The sequence below is a fragment of the Botryllus schlosseri genome, chromosome 4 (assembly GCF_051294905.1).
Source record: "Botryllus schlosseri isolate E-star chromosome 4, Bs_hap1, whole genome shotgun sequence".
NCBI classification, from domain to species: domain Eukaryota; kingdom Metazoa; phylum Chordata; class Ascidiacea; order Stolidobranchia; family Styelidae; genus Botryllus; species Botryllus schlosseri.
The window spans coordinates 16,765,846-16,783,562 of record NC_137239.1 but is presented as its reverse complement, the minus strand read 5'-3'; the positions used below and the strand labels follow the sequence as shown (position 1 = coordinate 16,783,562).

General features: G+C 40.2%; 2 protein-coding genes across 2 annotated transcripts in view; both read left to right on the top strand.

Annotated features, from left to right (window-relative positions):
- The window catches only part of LOC145438243 (peroxisomal multifunctional enzyme type 2-like), a 364,670-nt gene that overhangs the window by 289,803 nt on the left and 57,150 nt on the right, over positions 1 to 17,717 (top strand). The gene's annotated exons all lie outside the window — the stretch shown is intronic.
- On the top strand, positions 13,319 to 16,767 carry LOC145437133 (beta-1,4-galactosyltransferase 2-like). The gene has a single exon (XM_080314296.1). It carries the CDS (start codon positions 13,619 to 13,621, stop codon positions 14,885 to 14,887), a length of 1,269 nt encoding a protein of 422 aa, XP_080170422.1. The 5' UTR covers positions 13,319 to 13,618; the 3' UTR covers positions 14,888 to 16,767.

The following is a 17,717-nucleotide window of genomic DNA, read 5'->3' as shown; positions in this document are numbered from 1 at the left end:
ATAGTCCCATAGCTAACGATCCAAGCGTCGAAATTTGATATGTATGGTCCTAATCGAAAGCTAGTGTCGCACTGATTCCGCAATAAAAGTATATTTCCAGGCAATGGTACCATCCCAAAATAGTCGTGAAAGTCTGGGAATCGGCATTGTTCTGAACAATCGCTGGGAGTAATTGGTCATTGTTGTGGTCATGCTGCTGCGGCGCTCTCACTTTTCAGAACAGTCGGCCTTAAACGGCTATTTTGGAGCAGTTACATTGCCCTGACGAGATTTTAATTTGTATTTTCGGAATTAGTGCATCAATAGCTTACGATAAAGACCAGATGCATCAAATTTGGACGCCTGAATCGCCAGCTCTAGGACTATAAAGTTTGCTGCTTTTAGCCGGCTCTGCAGTACGTGTGTCGGTGCATTCATCCGTTACTCACATCTTGCGCATCTATCCGTGGGTTGGCAATCTACAATACGATTTCAGATCACGATGATGCATCGTTACTTCGTCTGTCTAACTAACCAGACCACTGGATATTATATAACGTCTTATCTGACAAAGCACGGTTTTGTTTTCACCCCTCATCCTAATTCCTACGTCCCTCGATAAAAATAATATTATTTCTTTAAATTATATACTATATACGCAAATCCAACCCGTGCATGATTATAATACTTTTTTCAACGACATACTGCATACTGGAATAGTTCGAAAACGTTTTTCTTTTATTAATTACCGGGTATTTGCGTATCATGAATGAAACATGAATACTTGAATTGTTGTTAATTACGACGCTACGGTTGTCAAGGAGCACGGTTGAATTTATCATTATTCAATTACATGTTCAACAGTTGTAACAACAATTGTAATTGTAATTGTAATGTAATTGAGGCATGCAAGGAGTAATTGTAATTGTAATTGTAATTTGATATTTTTAGCATGGAGTAATTGTAATTGTAATGTAATTATAACATGCATGAAAGTAATTGTAATTGTAATTGTAATTGAACTGAAATAATGTAATTGATCCAACTCTGGTCATGAGATTGAACGATTGAAACCAAATTCACAAAAGGCACTTGATTAGGGTTGCATTTAACACAAATGGTTGTTTATAACACTTTGCTTAAACATCTTTTACGGTAATTTTTTCTCAAGTTGTATAAATATGCCAAAATTGTGTAAATACTTTCCAATAAACACGTAGAATCACCCTACGGACGATTTTCATCCGATGTAGCCGATGTGTATGATATGGAATGGTTGAAACCCCGTTATAGTCGGCTCAATAGCTATATAGTACGTATATAATCCTCTTTTAAGAGGATTTGTCCTCTTTTTTGAAGGTGTCCTCGAAGAACGCCTAAATGTCCTCTTTTTGGAGAATTTGTCCTCTTTTTGGAGAATTTTGGTTAAATGTACGTGGAAATTGGACTGAGATATAGGAAATCAGCGGTCAAGTAACGTTCCAACGGAATATCATAGAAGGCGATAATTCGGGATTTGTGCCGGAAAGATTAGCTTTTTTTAGTCAACCGACCATTTCTTCAGGATTTTACTACAGTATTGTAAGTCTGAAAATTTTGAACAAGTGTCCTCCTTTCAGATTCCCAAAATATGGTAACCCTAATATATCATTAGTACGGAATGAAAGTTTTGATGATGATGACCGTCGAACGTAAAAACGTTGCATGACGATGTAGTCCTGGTTAAAGATATTTTTGGTCCATATATGACTATAGATAACTAACCTACGTAGGTTAGTTATCTATAATATGACATGGGTTGGAATCCTGTTCGGTCAAAAGAGGTATATCTACCCTATATTTTCAATTGTCACTTTCATCCCACCATGACGTAGCAATTGCATGTTCGTGACGTCATGACTTAAAAAAGCAAAACATGTGATTTATATTGATTTTTGTTTTAATTGCAACCATACACTCGATAAAGACAGTCAGTAGTCGACGACTAAATGGACTATGTTGCGTGCAGCATATATAACTTCCAATTCCAAGCGATGTGACGTGATGAGATGCAGCGAATGATGGCCAAACAGAGCGTGGCGTCACGAATCATAATCAGTTGCGTGCACGATATCACTGAACCCCTTAAACCAGTGGTTCCCAAAGTGGGCGCTAGCGCCCCCTAGGGCGCGTTCGCGAGCGTGAAGGAGACGCTGGCTATGAAATGGGGGATCGGGGCTGACTGGCTATAAAATTGGGCGGTAGGGGGCGCTGCGAGAAAATGGAGGCGGTGTAGGTTTAGAACATGGGTGTAAAACATACGGCCCGCCAGATCATTTCGTGCGGCCCGCGAAGCGATTCTCAGAAAGGGTTGTATTATCCAGCACATTTCTGATAAATGTTGAGAGTTTTACTACGAAATACTTTGATATAATAATCCCTCAAGAAAAAATGTTGAGTATGCTCATAGGCCACATTATAACCATCCGACAGTACTGATACGGTTTCAATGTAATGGCCGTCAGCAACAAGTCCCTTCCATTGATACCTAATTCCGAGAACAAAAAAAGTATGCACTGAACTCGGAGTTTTGTGGAAAAGTAGACCTTAACGTAGTTATTCACAGAAGTGAAAACCCCAGTTAAAAACCGGCATATGCAGGCTTCATAAAGAACATATTTGTTACACAAAAATATATTTCAAATTCCTGCGGTGGCACTTCATTTTAGCTTACGACTTAACAGCTCCGCGACTTCCAGAAAAAAACGTATCGCGATTGATATAATAATAATGAACTAGATTTCAACGTCTGTGTTTACAGTTAAATATCATGTAGCCTATTCCTCATAACGCATACACAGGACTATTACCAGATTACGACTAATATAACAAAGCCATCATATCAATATGCCAACATATATCGTCGTGAAGTCACTGTTGTAGCAATTTATATAGCTGTATTCAACCCTCCTCGCCACCTCATCCGTGTAAGCGGTGTCTTATAAAAGCCTAGAAGTGGGCCATATGCTACAAGTCGGCATGTACGGAATGAAAAATGAAGAAAATTGACCTGGTGTAAATGATCACATCAGTTGATAAACACCATGAATACCACAAATAACAATAACTGTATTCAACCGACCAACCATCGTCATTTTGCTAATTCCATTGTATGCAAGTAAAGGTGTTGATAGAATAGGATCCATAGGATGCGTAATTGAGTATTCAAGTGGACAACACAGACATGGATTTTGAGGTAACATTATGGATAATGTGACTGGTTCGGCCCGCGAGCCAGTTTAAGGTCTGAATCCGGCCCGCGACGCAACTTGAGCTTGACACCCTTGTTTAGAATAAAACGACTGCTACGTAGTGTTGAAACGATTGATAAATACAGCAGCTAAATACGTAGTAAAAATGCAAATTCGGTTCAGTCAGGGAAACTTAGGATCGCCCGTCCGTTTATTCTGCTGTACTGGAACAGTCCATAATTACTTGACCATAATGGACTAATTTAGCAGTCGGCAGAATCCCTAGAAAGCGTGGTTTGTTGTGTGCTGTTAGAACTACGAAGTCTTTGAGCAGCAATTGCCCACTGCAATGTGTGATGGCTTGTTAAGAGAAACTGTCTTGCGTGATGAAACGATGGTGGATTGTCCACATCAAACGATGGTGGATTGTCCACGAGTGCTGCGACCGTGGCCTTGAGCACGGCGTTCTGGTTGCGAGAAACGATATCGCTTCTACTTGACGGGCATATTTTCCAAAATTTATGAGTAGAAGATATCCGTTCTTAGTAATTATGAAACCAGATAAAGGTTTTTTTTGTTTTTGTTTTATTGAACAGTATTTGGCACTTATCGCCTATTTGGTCATTTGTGCCCAGAACATGAATGTTGTAAAGTTCGTTGATCTTTGTCACTTCTGTATTCTTCGCGGACGACTTCCAGTCTCGCACGCATTCACCATCTTTCACCCTCGCATCCGTGCGTCCACTTCAGTATCTGTTGCTGTCGATTATTGAAAGCTCGACTTCACTTTATCCGTCTGGGCTTTTTGTACGACACCGCTCAAGCAGTGAGGTCGGCGATGAGGAGCCCAGATAAACCTCCGACACATAGAAACATGGCAGAGCCGAGACTCGAACCAGCAACCATTGGTGTCGTGACTGCAGTGTTTAACCAACTGCGCCACTCGCTTCCCCCCCAGATAAAGGTGAAAATGACTCTGTCGGTATTCGGTGATAAACTCGTGATATTTCACCGACACGTGAACTGTTCCAATAGTCAAGCTTGCATGAGCTACCGGTCCAGCTCGAATACCGATTTTGATACAGGAACATAAATCAATCATCTCAGAAAACTGCGCGAGGATATGGTGATTTGATTCCACGATATATTTTAATTAGATAATCAATCCAATTGATAAAATCAATCCATTCTCTGTCAAGTTTCCGAGCATGAAATATTTGAAGAACTGATGATATTGTAGTGTAGAACAATTTTGAGTTCAACCCTAAGTTCAATATCTCAAATCAAGCGTTCTGCATACACAATTGAATCAAATGGAAATACTCTCACTGGAGTCGGGTTAATTTTTCCGTCATTGCCATTGCCAGCTCATATTTGATAGAACGCGTTCTCAGTGCCGTGGTCAAGCTTCTGCCTCAAAACATAAACCGACTAGACAGTAACCTACGGGACGTGGAGACATAGTATTTTAAAATGAGATTGTTCTTATCACGTGGGAAACACTGCCTTGAACTGACTCGTCTAATCCTGGGGTCAGATCGAGCGCAGGTCAAGAGAGATACCATCGGTGTTTTAGTTTAAAGAGAATTGACTTGCAGATTTTCAAACGTTGTCGACAATTTGCTTGCCCGCCATACTCGTACAAACTAAACATTTCGTTAGTTGATGGTCAACTATCTAACGGTTTTTGAGTAGTAATAGTTGTAGTTCTAGTTGCTGGTTTTGAAAATTGAGTAGTTGTAGTTGTAGCTCTAGTTGCGGATTTTGAAAATTGAGTAGTTCTAGTTCTAGTTCGTGTTGCAGATTTTGCAAATTTAGTACTTCTAGTTGTGGATTTTGAAAATAAGTTAGCTCTAGTTAAAGTTATAGTTGCGAGTTTTAAAAGAATGAGTATAGTTATAGTTATAGTTGCGCTTTTTGAAAATCCAGTAGTTTGTACAAGTCTGTTGCTCACCACAAGGTAAAACCGCCCATATCCCTATTGTGATACATGTACATTGTACGGTTATGCGATTAACTTAGTAAGCGCAGAAGTAATTTAATGGCAAGCGAGTACGGTATATAGGCCTATAACGGTGTATTCCACAACACACATGTATTATGGAGCGCAGGAGTCGGCTTTTGTAGTCTGGATTTTGATGAATAAAGTCTACTCCTGATAGCATCAGAATAGCAGCGGATGACGAGTATATAGTAATAATATTGTAGGTCCTAAATGGAATTACCAAACATCGCCAGAGCAATAGCCTCCCCATTGAAAGCACGTAAGTCTTGCTATACACAAGAAAGTAGAGTTCTATTATGATTCAGCACATTTATACTTTTACCCTTTGTAGCATATACGTGCTGTCCATCATTGAGCACAAAAGAAAGTCTTTCGAGTGTAAGTATGACAATAATAGTCAGTAGTAGAAGAGTGTAGGTACCTTATTTTCCCACAGTTTTTGATAGTACCGGGACAATGCAAGCGTTGAAGAAATAAGCATGCGAGTCAACGTCGAACAGTATGGTGTTTACTATTTTGATCGCTATATAACCTACTTTAGACAAACACATTGGGGCGCGCCCCGACTCTGACGTAACCAAAAGCGAAGTAAAGCATTTTGTCGAGGACAAATCCAGTGCAGTTATTGGTGAAAGTGCAGTCTTCATGTCATTATTCTGAACTCATTTCCCGTAGAACAATAATATATATATGCGAGCCATGGTTATGTAAGGATTTACAAATTTTTGGTATGGGCTATTCCAACTGTTGTTGTTGTTGTTTTGGTATTCATGGTGATTCGAGCCTAGAGCCTAGATAAAACTCTAATACTCAGGTCGTGATACTGGATGTTTATTCCAGTTTGTATTACATGAACGTGCAATGCCGTTAAAATCTCCTTCACTTTTGTAGATGAAATGTACCCACTGCTCACAGCATTCTATGAATTTACCAGCTGTGGTTGTATGTGGTCCTACAGAATCAGACCTTCATGATTCTGAGGTCGTATGTGATATTTTACGACGATTGTTGAAGTTCATCAATTGAGACGGGCGGAATTCAGGCAACTGTCGCCAGACTATGATATCTTGGCGGGTTTACAAATAAACGAATATAATAGATCTTTGAGCATCACCTGATCTTATTTCCCACGTTGCGCGTGATCAAATCACACCATGAATCGAATTAGATATTCTATTCTCCCGTTACCATATATAGTATTGAAATGAAATCGCGATGGTATATCACATAGGCACGTGCTACGTAATCAGATTATCGACAGACTTTCAGTGAGGGAATTACGTTTATGTAGCTTAGCTATAAGGTTGATGCGAACTCCCGCCCGGAAGGTTCTGGTCCGCGTGAACACAAACTATGTTATAAAAGGTTGACTGTGAACTCGAGCGTAAATACAATCGTATGAAGAGCGTGTGTTGTACTTTTGATACCGAGGCCAAGAAGTCATTTGAATTTTTGGGGCAGTGACCGCGGTGGGACCGATACATAAACCTGGCAATTTTTAGTTTCCGCATATCTTTTATGTTTAGGACACCGAATCTTTTGAGCAGTTATTTGTTGTACGCACAGTCGAACATCCTTGCTCCTTTGGGGCCCAGGCTATGATATGGAGGACCTGTTATTACAGTTTTGCAGTGCACACATCTACGATACAAACGTAATGCAGGTTGCAAAAAAAATTCGATCGCCCATGTGATAACATTTCGAGAATTTCGATCAAAGATGAGATTGCTGTAAAATTCTGCTATTTTACAAAAAAATATTCTCATTGTAGACCGTAGAGCAGAGGTGGGCAAACTTTCTAGCTCGCAGGCCGCATTCAATATTTGAATCCATTCCCGGGTCGCACCATATAAAATTGGAATTGGGCCAAAATTCAATATTGATGTTTGATTATATAGTGACCGACAACATGGAAATGGTATATATGTATTTGCATCAGACATGGGGTAATCGCGATTAGTAATCGTAATCGATTACGGCGATTACAGTATTTTCAAGTAATGGTAATCATCGCAATCAATTACATTTGAAAAAAATCCGAAGTGCTTCACATATCTAATCGATTTCTTTGTGAAAGAACGATTACTTCTTATTGTACAAGGACTATGACATAAACTGAACATTTGTGAACAAGGAAGAGATATTATACCAGGTTAGTGATATCACAAACGTCTGATTTTCAAACGAAATTTCTCATTATTACGTCAGAAGCATTAGCTTTGCTCGTCATTGCGTAAGAAGTATCCACACATGATTTATAGCTATTCGATGTAGGCCTACATTGTAGTGTGATTGTAACAACACCCGCCATGCTGTATATCAGGTTATCAATACACTCAAGACGATACTACCTCGCAGGAGGATAATAATCACCATTCTGCCTATATTTTGGAGTAGTAACTTATGTATTGATGTTTGGTTATGCCTAGTTAAACGCAGTTTGACCGTTGTTGCTTGACGAACAGTAGGCCAATCTACGTAGGCCTACTTACGTAGATGTACAGTACATGTACACATTGTACACCGGACAAGGATTTGAAATTTTGTATTGGTCAAATGAGATTTTAACATTTTAACAACGAAGCAATAAAAATCAACAACTGATGATATATATCAGTGGCCGGAAACCTATGGCTCGTGAGCCATATATGGCTCCTTGCGGTATAAGATGTGGCTCCTTGGCATATTTTTAATTTTGTACTTAATTTTATCGATATTGCAGCAACTTGTTAGTAAATTTTGGTAACGGCCAAAATAATTATTCTCGTGGCAGCATAAACATATATTTGAGAGGTCAAGGCAGTGGCGTATCCAGGGTTAAGGACTCGGACCCCTTTACAAAATCCTCAAATATAAGTTGCTGTAGCGCCAGCGACCAGCCGACCAATATCCCTCGCGAATTCGATGTACCCGGCATCTCGCGCAGCGTAATCTTGGATTGCACCATACGTTGGTTGATCAAGAGAATAGCTGACATGGGGACGTCTACAAGCTAGTTTTCAAATACACATTGTCTTCCTGATCCACGCCGAGAAATGAACTGCCTTGGAAGTGACATTTCAATTACAAATCCAAATTACAAACAACGCTTCGCTATCCACGTCCAAATTGATAAATAGCTTTCTCCTCTCTAGTACGGCCGTTAAAATGTAGACGTGTAGTAAAACGTTTATGTTACCGCCGAACTGGGAAGTCGATCAATACTTAGATTTTCTGAATCAGCGCTTCAGTTATATTAGATTAATATCAGTTATTATAAATTCTGAGCTATTAACGATGAATTGCGCTATCACAGGATGATTAGCAGCCTACGAGTCTTTACGCCCGCTAAAATGGAAATATAGGGCTAACATGGCTCTTCAGACGAAAAAGGTTCCCGACCACTGATATATATCATAACCGAGCCGCTCTTTGCCGTTTCTCGGCAGCATGCACTATCTGCATTATGTGGAACACAAAATCTTATTTACACTTCATCTTATTCTCATATGACTACTTTTGAAACGGGCGTCATCGTTATCTCGCAATTCTTTACTCAACATTTGAACCTGTCTCCATATTAGCAATCACTTATAGCCTATGCCAGGTGTGTCAAGCATACGGCCCGCGGGCCGCATCCGGACCGCTAGACCATTTCGTCCGGCCCGCGAAGCTACTTTGAAAATGGCTGTATTATCCAGCACATTTCTTACAAATGCTGAGATTTTTTGTACGAAATACTATCACCAAATTATCCCTCAAGATAGCAAAATGTCGAGTATGTTTAATTGTTCATAGGCCACATTATAACCATCCGACTGTGGTGTCGTGGTTTTCACTCTAGACACCATTATGAAGGAAGAGCCGTCATTTACGCCCAATTCCGAGAAGGCAAAAATGCACACTCAGTTCCGAGTTTCACGGAAAAATGGATAGAAAGTATTTATTCACCGAAGTGAAACCACCATATAGGGAGAAACGGGTATATGCAAGTTACATGGAGAATATAATTGTTACACAATACTATAATTCCAATATCCGTGGACTCACTCCCAATTTCGCTTATGATTTAACAGCGCCTCTGCATACGGAGAAACCCGAATCGCGATATAATAGTAATGAACCAGCAATAATAATTCTCTCGTATTCCTCATAACGATTACACATGAGGTATATCGTCGTTAAAGCTACTCTTTTAACAGTTTATATTACCGTGTTTAACCGGCCATAATCTTAATTTTGCAAATTCCATTGTTCGCTAATACAGGGGCTGCTAGAGTAGAGCCCTACGATCCGTTATAATGTAATATATTATTGTGTAGGCTTAACAATTGAGTATTCAAGCAAAAACAAGGGTAAGGAATTTCAATCATTTGAATGGTCTGGCCCGCGAGCGATCAGATGGTTTGAATCCAGCCCGCGACGTAATTTGAGTTTGACACCACTGGCCTACACCATGTTAGCGTAGATTGTACCTAGATTCAGGACCAATACAGAAATTCGTCCCGCCCCTCCAAACGTTTGTCTTAGGAGATGCACACAAAAATTATAATGTATTAATTTCTCTGTGGGTACCCTGGGTGGCATTTGTAACGTAGGCCTCAGATTGGTAGGACAGTACTATATGTTCGCCACACCCACCCAGTGCGGCTAATGATAATGGACACATATAAGCCTATACCCTAAGTTTCGGCAAAATTATTTCTTTGGTAGCACACTTCGTGAAGTGGCATGTTGGCCAAAACTGTATATGTCTTTTGGTTTGTCGTGGCGCGGTAATGACTGGCACCAAAATGCCTATAGATTATGTACGTTTTTTCTTTAAGTGGGAGACATTAAATCGCGAAGCTCGAATAATTTTTTCAATTTAATTAAATCACTCGACAATACTGAAATAATTTATGTTCTTCTACGAAATACTTTTGAGTCCCCTTCGTGCTCGCTCCCCACCCTATTGGGAAGTTTAGGGTAAGGCAGTTACGGACCTTGCAAGAATGCAAATCGTTGGGTGCGAGAAATCATCCCCTATAAAGTTGAGCAACGGGTACATTATGACGTATCATTTATAAAGAAATTTAGTATCTCATTATGTCTTATCTTCGAGATTCTTATATTGTCTTCCTATATATCTTCTACGATTAGTTCTAAGAAGCAAAATAAATGTAATCGTGAGTAATCGTGATTACTTTTCCAATGTAATCGTAATCGTAATCGACTACTTCCTGATTTTACTGTAATCGTAATCGTAATCGCGTCATTCAGAAGTAATCGTAATCGCAATCGAATACATTCATGAAGTAATCACCCCATGTCTGATTTGCATATTTAAAACAAATTAAACATTGATTTGATTATAACGTACCCGCTTCAGAAACATAGACGAGAATTTATAAGCTCGTCGTCCTCATTGGATGAAGGTCGATTGTCCCAATTCTTAACTGGACGTAAATATGAATCTGTGAGCAGCGATCTGTTCATAGATTTACTGATTGTACTTTTGGGTTAACTCCAGGACACACAATGCTGACAGCAAAATAACCATGTTATATCTAAATACGCTTCTAAAATATATAAGTATTATAAATATAAATACTTCCACACATACAAAGAACGAATCTAAAACACTCGGTAAACGGTTTTCCAAGTTCAGCACTGAAAGTAACAAACCTGCTCGTGTTTCCAATCTAAAATCACACTCGTACCCACAATAATTTAATTTTCAGTACACATTTTATCAATATTTTTAGAACTTTTCTTGAGGCTTTCGCGGGCCACACAAAACGGTGTTGCGGGCAGTAGTGTGACCATCCCTGCCGTAGAGCATCGGCGTCAAACATACGGCCCTCGGGCCGTATCCGGCCCGCGAAGCAATTCTGAACCGTTTGAAAAATGCTTGTATTATTCAGCACATTCCTTACAAGAGTGGAAATATTCAATATGAAATAATTCCATTAAATAATCCCCCAAGACAGCAAATGTCGAGCCTGTTCAGAGGCCACATTATATCCTTCCGACAGTGGTGTTGCAGTTTCACTCACTATTAGGAACATGTGGGTGACATTGACGAAATGGCAAAAATTGCACACTGAATTCGGAGTTTTATCGAAAAAATTACCCAAAACTAGTTATTCACAGAAACGAAAACGCCATTGCGACATTATTGCAGGTTACATGCAGAATATAATAGGCTATTCCACAAAAATTTAATTCAACTATCCGTGTCTCAGTGCTGTATCACTTCTGACGCACAGGTTTCCTGGCCTTCAGAGAATAAACCCGTATCGCAGTGGTTCTCAACCAGTGTGCTATTTACGTCTCAAGGGTGCCGCGAGAGATTTCGAAATTTTGAGTTTATACGGAAAGTATAATTCTACTAATTCTAAATTCTAAATCGGTTCGATGTGAAGTTTGTATACCTGACAAATCCAAATTGCTGGCAATCAATATCCTCCGCTAGTTCTCTTTACCCGATATATCGCACGCTTTGAAGGCTGAATTAAATTTTGCACAATACGTTGATGTATCGCAGAGGAGAAGAGGTCATTTACAGTTTACACGACACCGTACTATGGTCATTTAGCCTACACCAGGCCAATCCTAAGTTTCAGTGACGTCGTAAATAGTTAGTAAATCAAAGTGATCCCCCTTCACTTTCGCCTGAATATACCCTGCTGGTTTTAATCACGAAGGAACGATATTCTAGCCCGAGGAATGCGACGAGCTTTTTTCAGGGCTTAGTAAGCTATACGAGGGATGCTTTATTTACAAAAGTTTACTTGAAAATATGGTTGGCGGTACTAAACTTGAGTATTGCTTTCACAACTACATTCATTGCTTGTTATTGTGCCGTTAACTCTCGATAAGGGGCACACGAAAAGTCTTCGAGTTAATAAATTATTTACTGCAGTGAATGTAGTTGTGAAAGCAATAAAAGTTCACTTTTAGAAATATTAAAACAGGGAAGTTTATTTTGACAGAAAGGAAGTGAGACGATGATGATCATTGGAGTAAATAAAAAGATATTTTGGAAGTGCAGGTACATTAGAAAAAAAAGCTAGAGAGCACGTTCATATTGATGCAGTTATATTAATATGGGCATCACTTGGTGTGATGATAAATGAACCAGATTGCCTTTTGTGTCATGGAAAATTGTCAAATGACGTTATGGTGCCAAGCAAATTGAAAATACACCGTTTAAGAAGTATAGACACTTGTCTGACAAGCCGCCGAGTTATTGCAAAACCAATATGTGCTAGTGTGCCCTGTGCCGCAACCTATTTTTTCATTTTTGAAGGGTGCCGCGAATCCAAAAAGGTTGAGAACCACTGCCGTATTGCGATTTAATGATAATCAACCAAATTGCAGCGCCGACGTTTACGGTTAATCTCTTGTATTACTCACAAGGCATACGCAGGGCTAACGCCAGATTACGACTACAACGAAAGATGCATATAAATATGCCAACTTATATCTGTATTCAACCGGCCTGTTAACCGTATTTTGCCAACTCCGTTGTTTGCGATTAATGGTGTTGATAGAATGGAACTTCCGTTGAACTGCAACCAAATATAATGCTTGATAGTAAATTATTCAAGTGAACAGCAAGGCCGTGGATTTCGAGGTAACATTTTGGAATCATTTGTCTGACGCGGCCCGCGAACGACCTGAAGGTTTGAATCCGATCCGCGACGCAACTTGAGTTTGACACCCCTGCTGCATAGAGAGGATAACAACTATTCTTTGTCAACCCTGCAAATTAATTACACTAACACCCGTAACAAAAATGTCAGTTGGCAAAATGGGATATACTGATAACGGGATAAGCATGATATAACATAGTCATCAAAGCCGTGGTTTGTGAACGTGAATACTCTGAAATATCAAGGTTGGCACGACGAGGACGAACGTAAACAGAACGTTCGTCCATCCGTATTAGACTACCTTGTCTTACCTCAAAGAGAGTTGTTATCGCAAAGTTTGAAATCGATAGACGTAGGAAAGGACTATTCAACTCCGCTCGGATTAAATACTTGGCTATTTGCGTTTCGCTTTTCTTGCTCGTTGCCATGACTTCATGTAGCAAACCATGATTTCCCAAACTTTTTGTCCGCGGCCACTTCCGTATTCTCGGAAAGTTTTTCCTGTGACCCCTAACGGTTAATATGTTAAACATATCTGATAAAATACTCCATGATATAGGCTTGTAACAATGAAAATGATAGGTTACTTGCAGTGAATACGCCGTTTCGTGAGTTTAGTCAATTTTGACTTTGTCTGGTGCGTTTGAGCTAAGCTAAATTGAGCTGTTTAGGTAAAGACACCACGCCCGACTTCATTTATCTCATACATTGTTGTTGTTTTCGTGTTAATTTCACAGCACGCATATAGTCGATCTATAGATGGTGCTCGACAATTTCTACACGCAATGCTCCACGGTATTTTCAGAGTCCGACTCGGCAAAGCGAAAGACGTCATTTGCAATAGATGGTTTGGTTTTCTGCTCGCATCATACTTCATTCTGATATATTGCATCATGCATTGGCGACTGCCGAGATACAGAGTTGATAAAATCATATCAAACTTCGCAGCGTTGGAAGATATCACTGAGATGGAGGACGCTACCGGCACCAAGTCCAGCAGGCCACTACGAAAGCTGAACTGGACGTTCGTACACGACCAAAGTAGCATTTGTCCGCCTCAACCACCTCTACTGAAAGGGAAGTTAAACACGGAGAATATGTTTCAAGATCATCCGTGGAGTGAAATAGAGTCGCAACACATGGACGTGTCGCACGGAGGCTCGTACTATCCAAAGTCGTGCGTTCCGCGTAATAAAGTTGCTATTATCATTCCGTTACGTAATCGGGAAATGCAACTTCGAATGTTACTCTCTCATATGCATTATGTATGGAAGCGGCAAGATATTGCATACAGAGTCTTTGTGATATCACAGACCTACGGCGCACCCGTGTTCAACAGAGCGAAATTATTGAACGCCGGCGTCGCCGAAGCAAGAAAAGACGGTGCCTACGATTGCTACGTGTTTCAAGATGTGGACCTTCTCGTGGAAGACGACCGCTGTCTATATTGGTGCCATGAGCCGAATCCCAGACTCGTGTCGATGCACGTAGACAAGTTTTCCTACCAACCACTGTCTTATACATCACTCTGTCGCGACTATGCCGAAACATTAACACCTTACCAAAAGTACCTTGAATGGAAGTATGGCGGTCGCAATGTAACAAATTTCGGAGGCGTTTCCATGTTGACTTCATCACAATTCGACGAAATGAACGGGCTATCCAATATTTACTGGGGATGGGGCGGAGAGGACGATGACTTGTACTTGAGACTGGAAGCATTGGGATATTCGGTTGATAATCCTTACGGGAAGAAGTGCTCTTTCCGGATGATTCCTCATCCGCACGAAAGCAGCAATGCAGAGAATGAAGGTCGCCATTCGTTGCTGCGCTACGCTTCATGGCGTATGATGGAAGAAGGGTACAGCACATTGAAATATAACCTGTTATCATACCAGAAGAAACCTTTGTTTACGAACATTACCGTTGACGTGGGTCAACCATCTCGTAAAATGGCTAACTTCATGTCACAAAGCTCAAAAAGTGACTTTAAGTGCCATTTGCCAGTCCCCTGGGAAATGGTATCGGTAAACAGGAATCTCAAAAACGGCTGAACCAATTTTAAGAATGCTCCTTCGTTGGGAGTGTGCCAGATATTGAAAAAGCTGCGTTCAATCCAACGATATCACGTGACAGTAGACGTTTGCGTATATGAGGTTCACGAAAGTGACTAATTGTCTTCGCAGTATCGTTGTGTATCATATCCACTGGCCATTAGTCACGCATATGCATAGCGCGATGATGAAAGTTGCCGTCGGTTACGAACTAAATGAAGCCTTATTTTGTATTACTATTTATATACAAACCACTCGTTTGCTTTACTTCTTCCTCTTCTTATAAATATTTTTTCTGTTAATAACATAACATAACATAACATAACATGGTTGGGTTATATTTTTGATCTGAACAAGTCACACACAATGTACAATGCGATAAGACACAATGCGATGTCATGAACAGATAGGAGGATGTCGAACGACACGCATCAGTAGCGATCCTTTACTCCAACATCCACCTCGGCCTAGAGTGCCCGATGTCACAGTTCTTTTTCGATGTTGATCTCTTTGAAGCCGCGGCCCTTTCTACTAGTACCCTACGGCCAATAGTACATTTCTTCCTAACTATATTCCACACGGTATAGACTGGGAGACCCGATATGACCGAAGTCTTATAGGCCGGAATAACCCAAGCATATTTGGAAGAATTAATAATAATACGAATCAATTTCTTCTCTCAGTCGAGTAGCTCAGCAACGAGTAACGAAATAAACAAAAGTAAACAAAAGACAGTGAAACTAATGAAGGACTTTTTCAAGATACGAAGTGTGAAAAAGTAATATATGCGCATCGCATTAGCTTTACCAATAGGCCCACGTAATATTTGACGCCTGTGCGACAATACAAGGATAGCGTTGCGCAATTGAACTCTCGAATCGAGTTTGCATAAACAATGAACAATTCATACGCGACAATGGGGCTCAACACAATTAATACCCCGTGGCACGGTGCTTGTAACAACAGATTTCTTTTGCACTAAGCCATAGGGGTCACCGACGTGGTGCCCGCGGTTGCCATAGGTCGCCCGCCCGGACCAAAGTGGCCGCCCACGGTCACAATAGCAAATATTCAAATGAGAGCGTTTTGAAGGCCGAAGTGGAGAAGGGTTCCACATGAGTAGCAGTTGAACATATAGGTCAGGCGAGCCTAAGGAACATGCGAACCAAGTTTTCGATCGGGACCGTGCTCGTCTTCGCATCCGCGGAGGCTTAATGGGAATCTAGTTACTATTCCCGAGCTACGACGTGGAGATTGGCGGGAGTACGGCAACGAAACTGAACTCGCAGACGCCAGTGTGCTACAAGTCGGCAGATACGGAATAAGAATGAAAACAATTGGCCTGTTGTAAATGACCATAGCATAGACAAGCACCATGAATACCACAAATAACAACAACAATACGCCGGTGTGAGTCCCGAAGAGCGTTATCTGTTCTTGGTAAGGAGCGGAAACCCTACCCAGCGGTGCTCTAAATTTTTAAGTGGAAAAACTGATATATGACGGATAAGCGGTATAGGGGTGACTGGCAGACCTTCCAAGAAGTAGCTCTTGGCTTCAAGAAGGTTGGTTACCCCTGTACCAAGCTGATTAATTTTTTCAACCAACACAAGCTATTATGGAACAATTTTGTAAATACTTACTAAGTGCTATAAGACTTACAAAATATTTATTTATTACCGTGAATTATGCACGGAATATTGCTATAACTACAAAACCGATTACATGTGGTAACATATTAGTGTCAGTTAATAAGTTGCCCAATTTAAAAGGGATATTCGTTCGTTGTGCAATGTACCTCAGTATCCAGCGTAGTGCCGGACAATCGATCAGAAAATGGTTGACGTCAAGACATTCAATTCTACAGTTGTTACATAATGGCGACGCAGAAACACCTATTCTGTGAAGATTCCCATTCAATGCACAATGTACCGTGATAATAGGAAGAATACATCAGTGCTTTTCAACCAGTGTGACGGTTCGCACTTGTGCGAATGAAAAACATTTCAGTGCGAATGACAAGCGCGGTGCGAATAGTGAGAATAAAAATAGTGGTGCAAATGAAAAATCCGGATTAGTGCGAATCAAAATTGTTCATGTTTCTCACTTTTTCTGACGTGAAATAATTCAAATAAACTTGATACGATATTTAGTACAATGAGACCGTAACTTTTGTCGTTTGGAAGCGATTCTAAAAACTTGTTGGTAGCTGGGCTTTTCTAGTTCACAAGTGAGGAACGCTCCCGATGCGTGTATATTGCAAAGTATTTCCGCGCGAGAGGGTTAAGTCACTGCCTGAAATAAAGAAGTATTGGAATCGGTATCAATTGGTCGGACTCGTAAATATCCTCCGTGTACGGACCTTGTAGGAAGGAATGCAGGTAATAGTAGCCGATGCCAGTGTTTACATTTGGCATATTTGAATGTAAAATGTTGGAATTTTGGCACGTATTCATGTTGGTTAACAGCAGAATGCGTTTCTTTAACTATAACAATTAGCACAATAGATCTGTAACAAGTGTTGTTTACTCGTGTACCTAACGAAGTATTCGAGGTTGTTGAAAAATAAAATTAGTGTAAGCACATTACAGCATTGGAGGAATAATTGTACAACGGGGCTGTTAAAAACATTTTTTCAAATTTCCCGGCTACTTCTTAAAATTGTTAGATTGTCTAAAAAAAACTCAAATTTGGCTCAATTCCAACCGCTAGAAAGCAATGCTATGAAAGAAAATTTTGGATTAATTACGAATAGAGATTTCGAATTTTACCGGCTACCTCATGATATTGTTAGATTGAGTGAAAATATATGATTCATAGCAAATTTGGC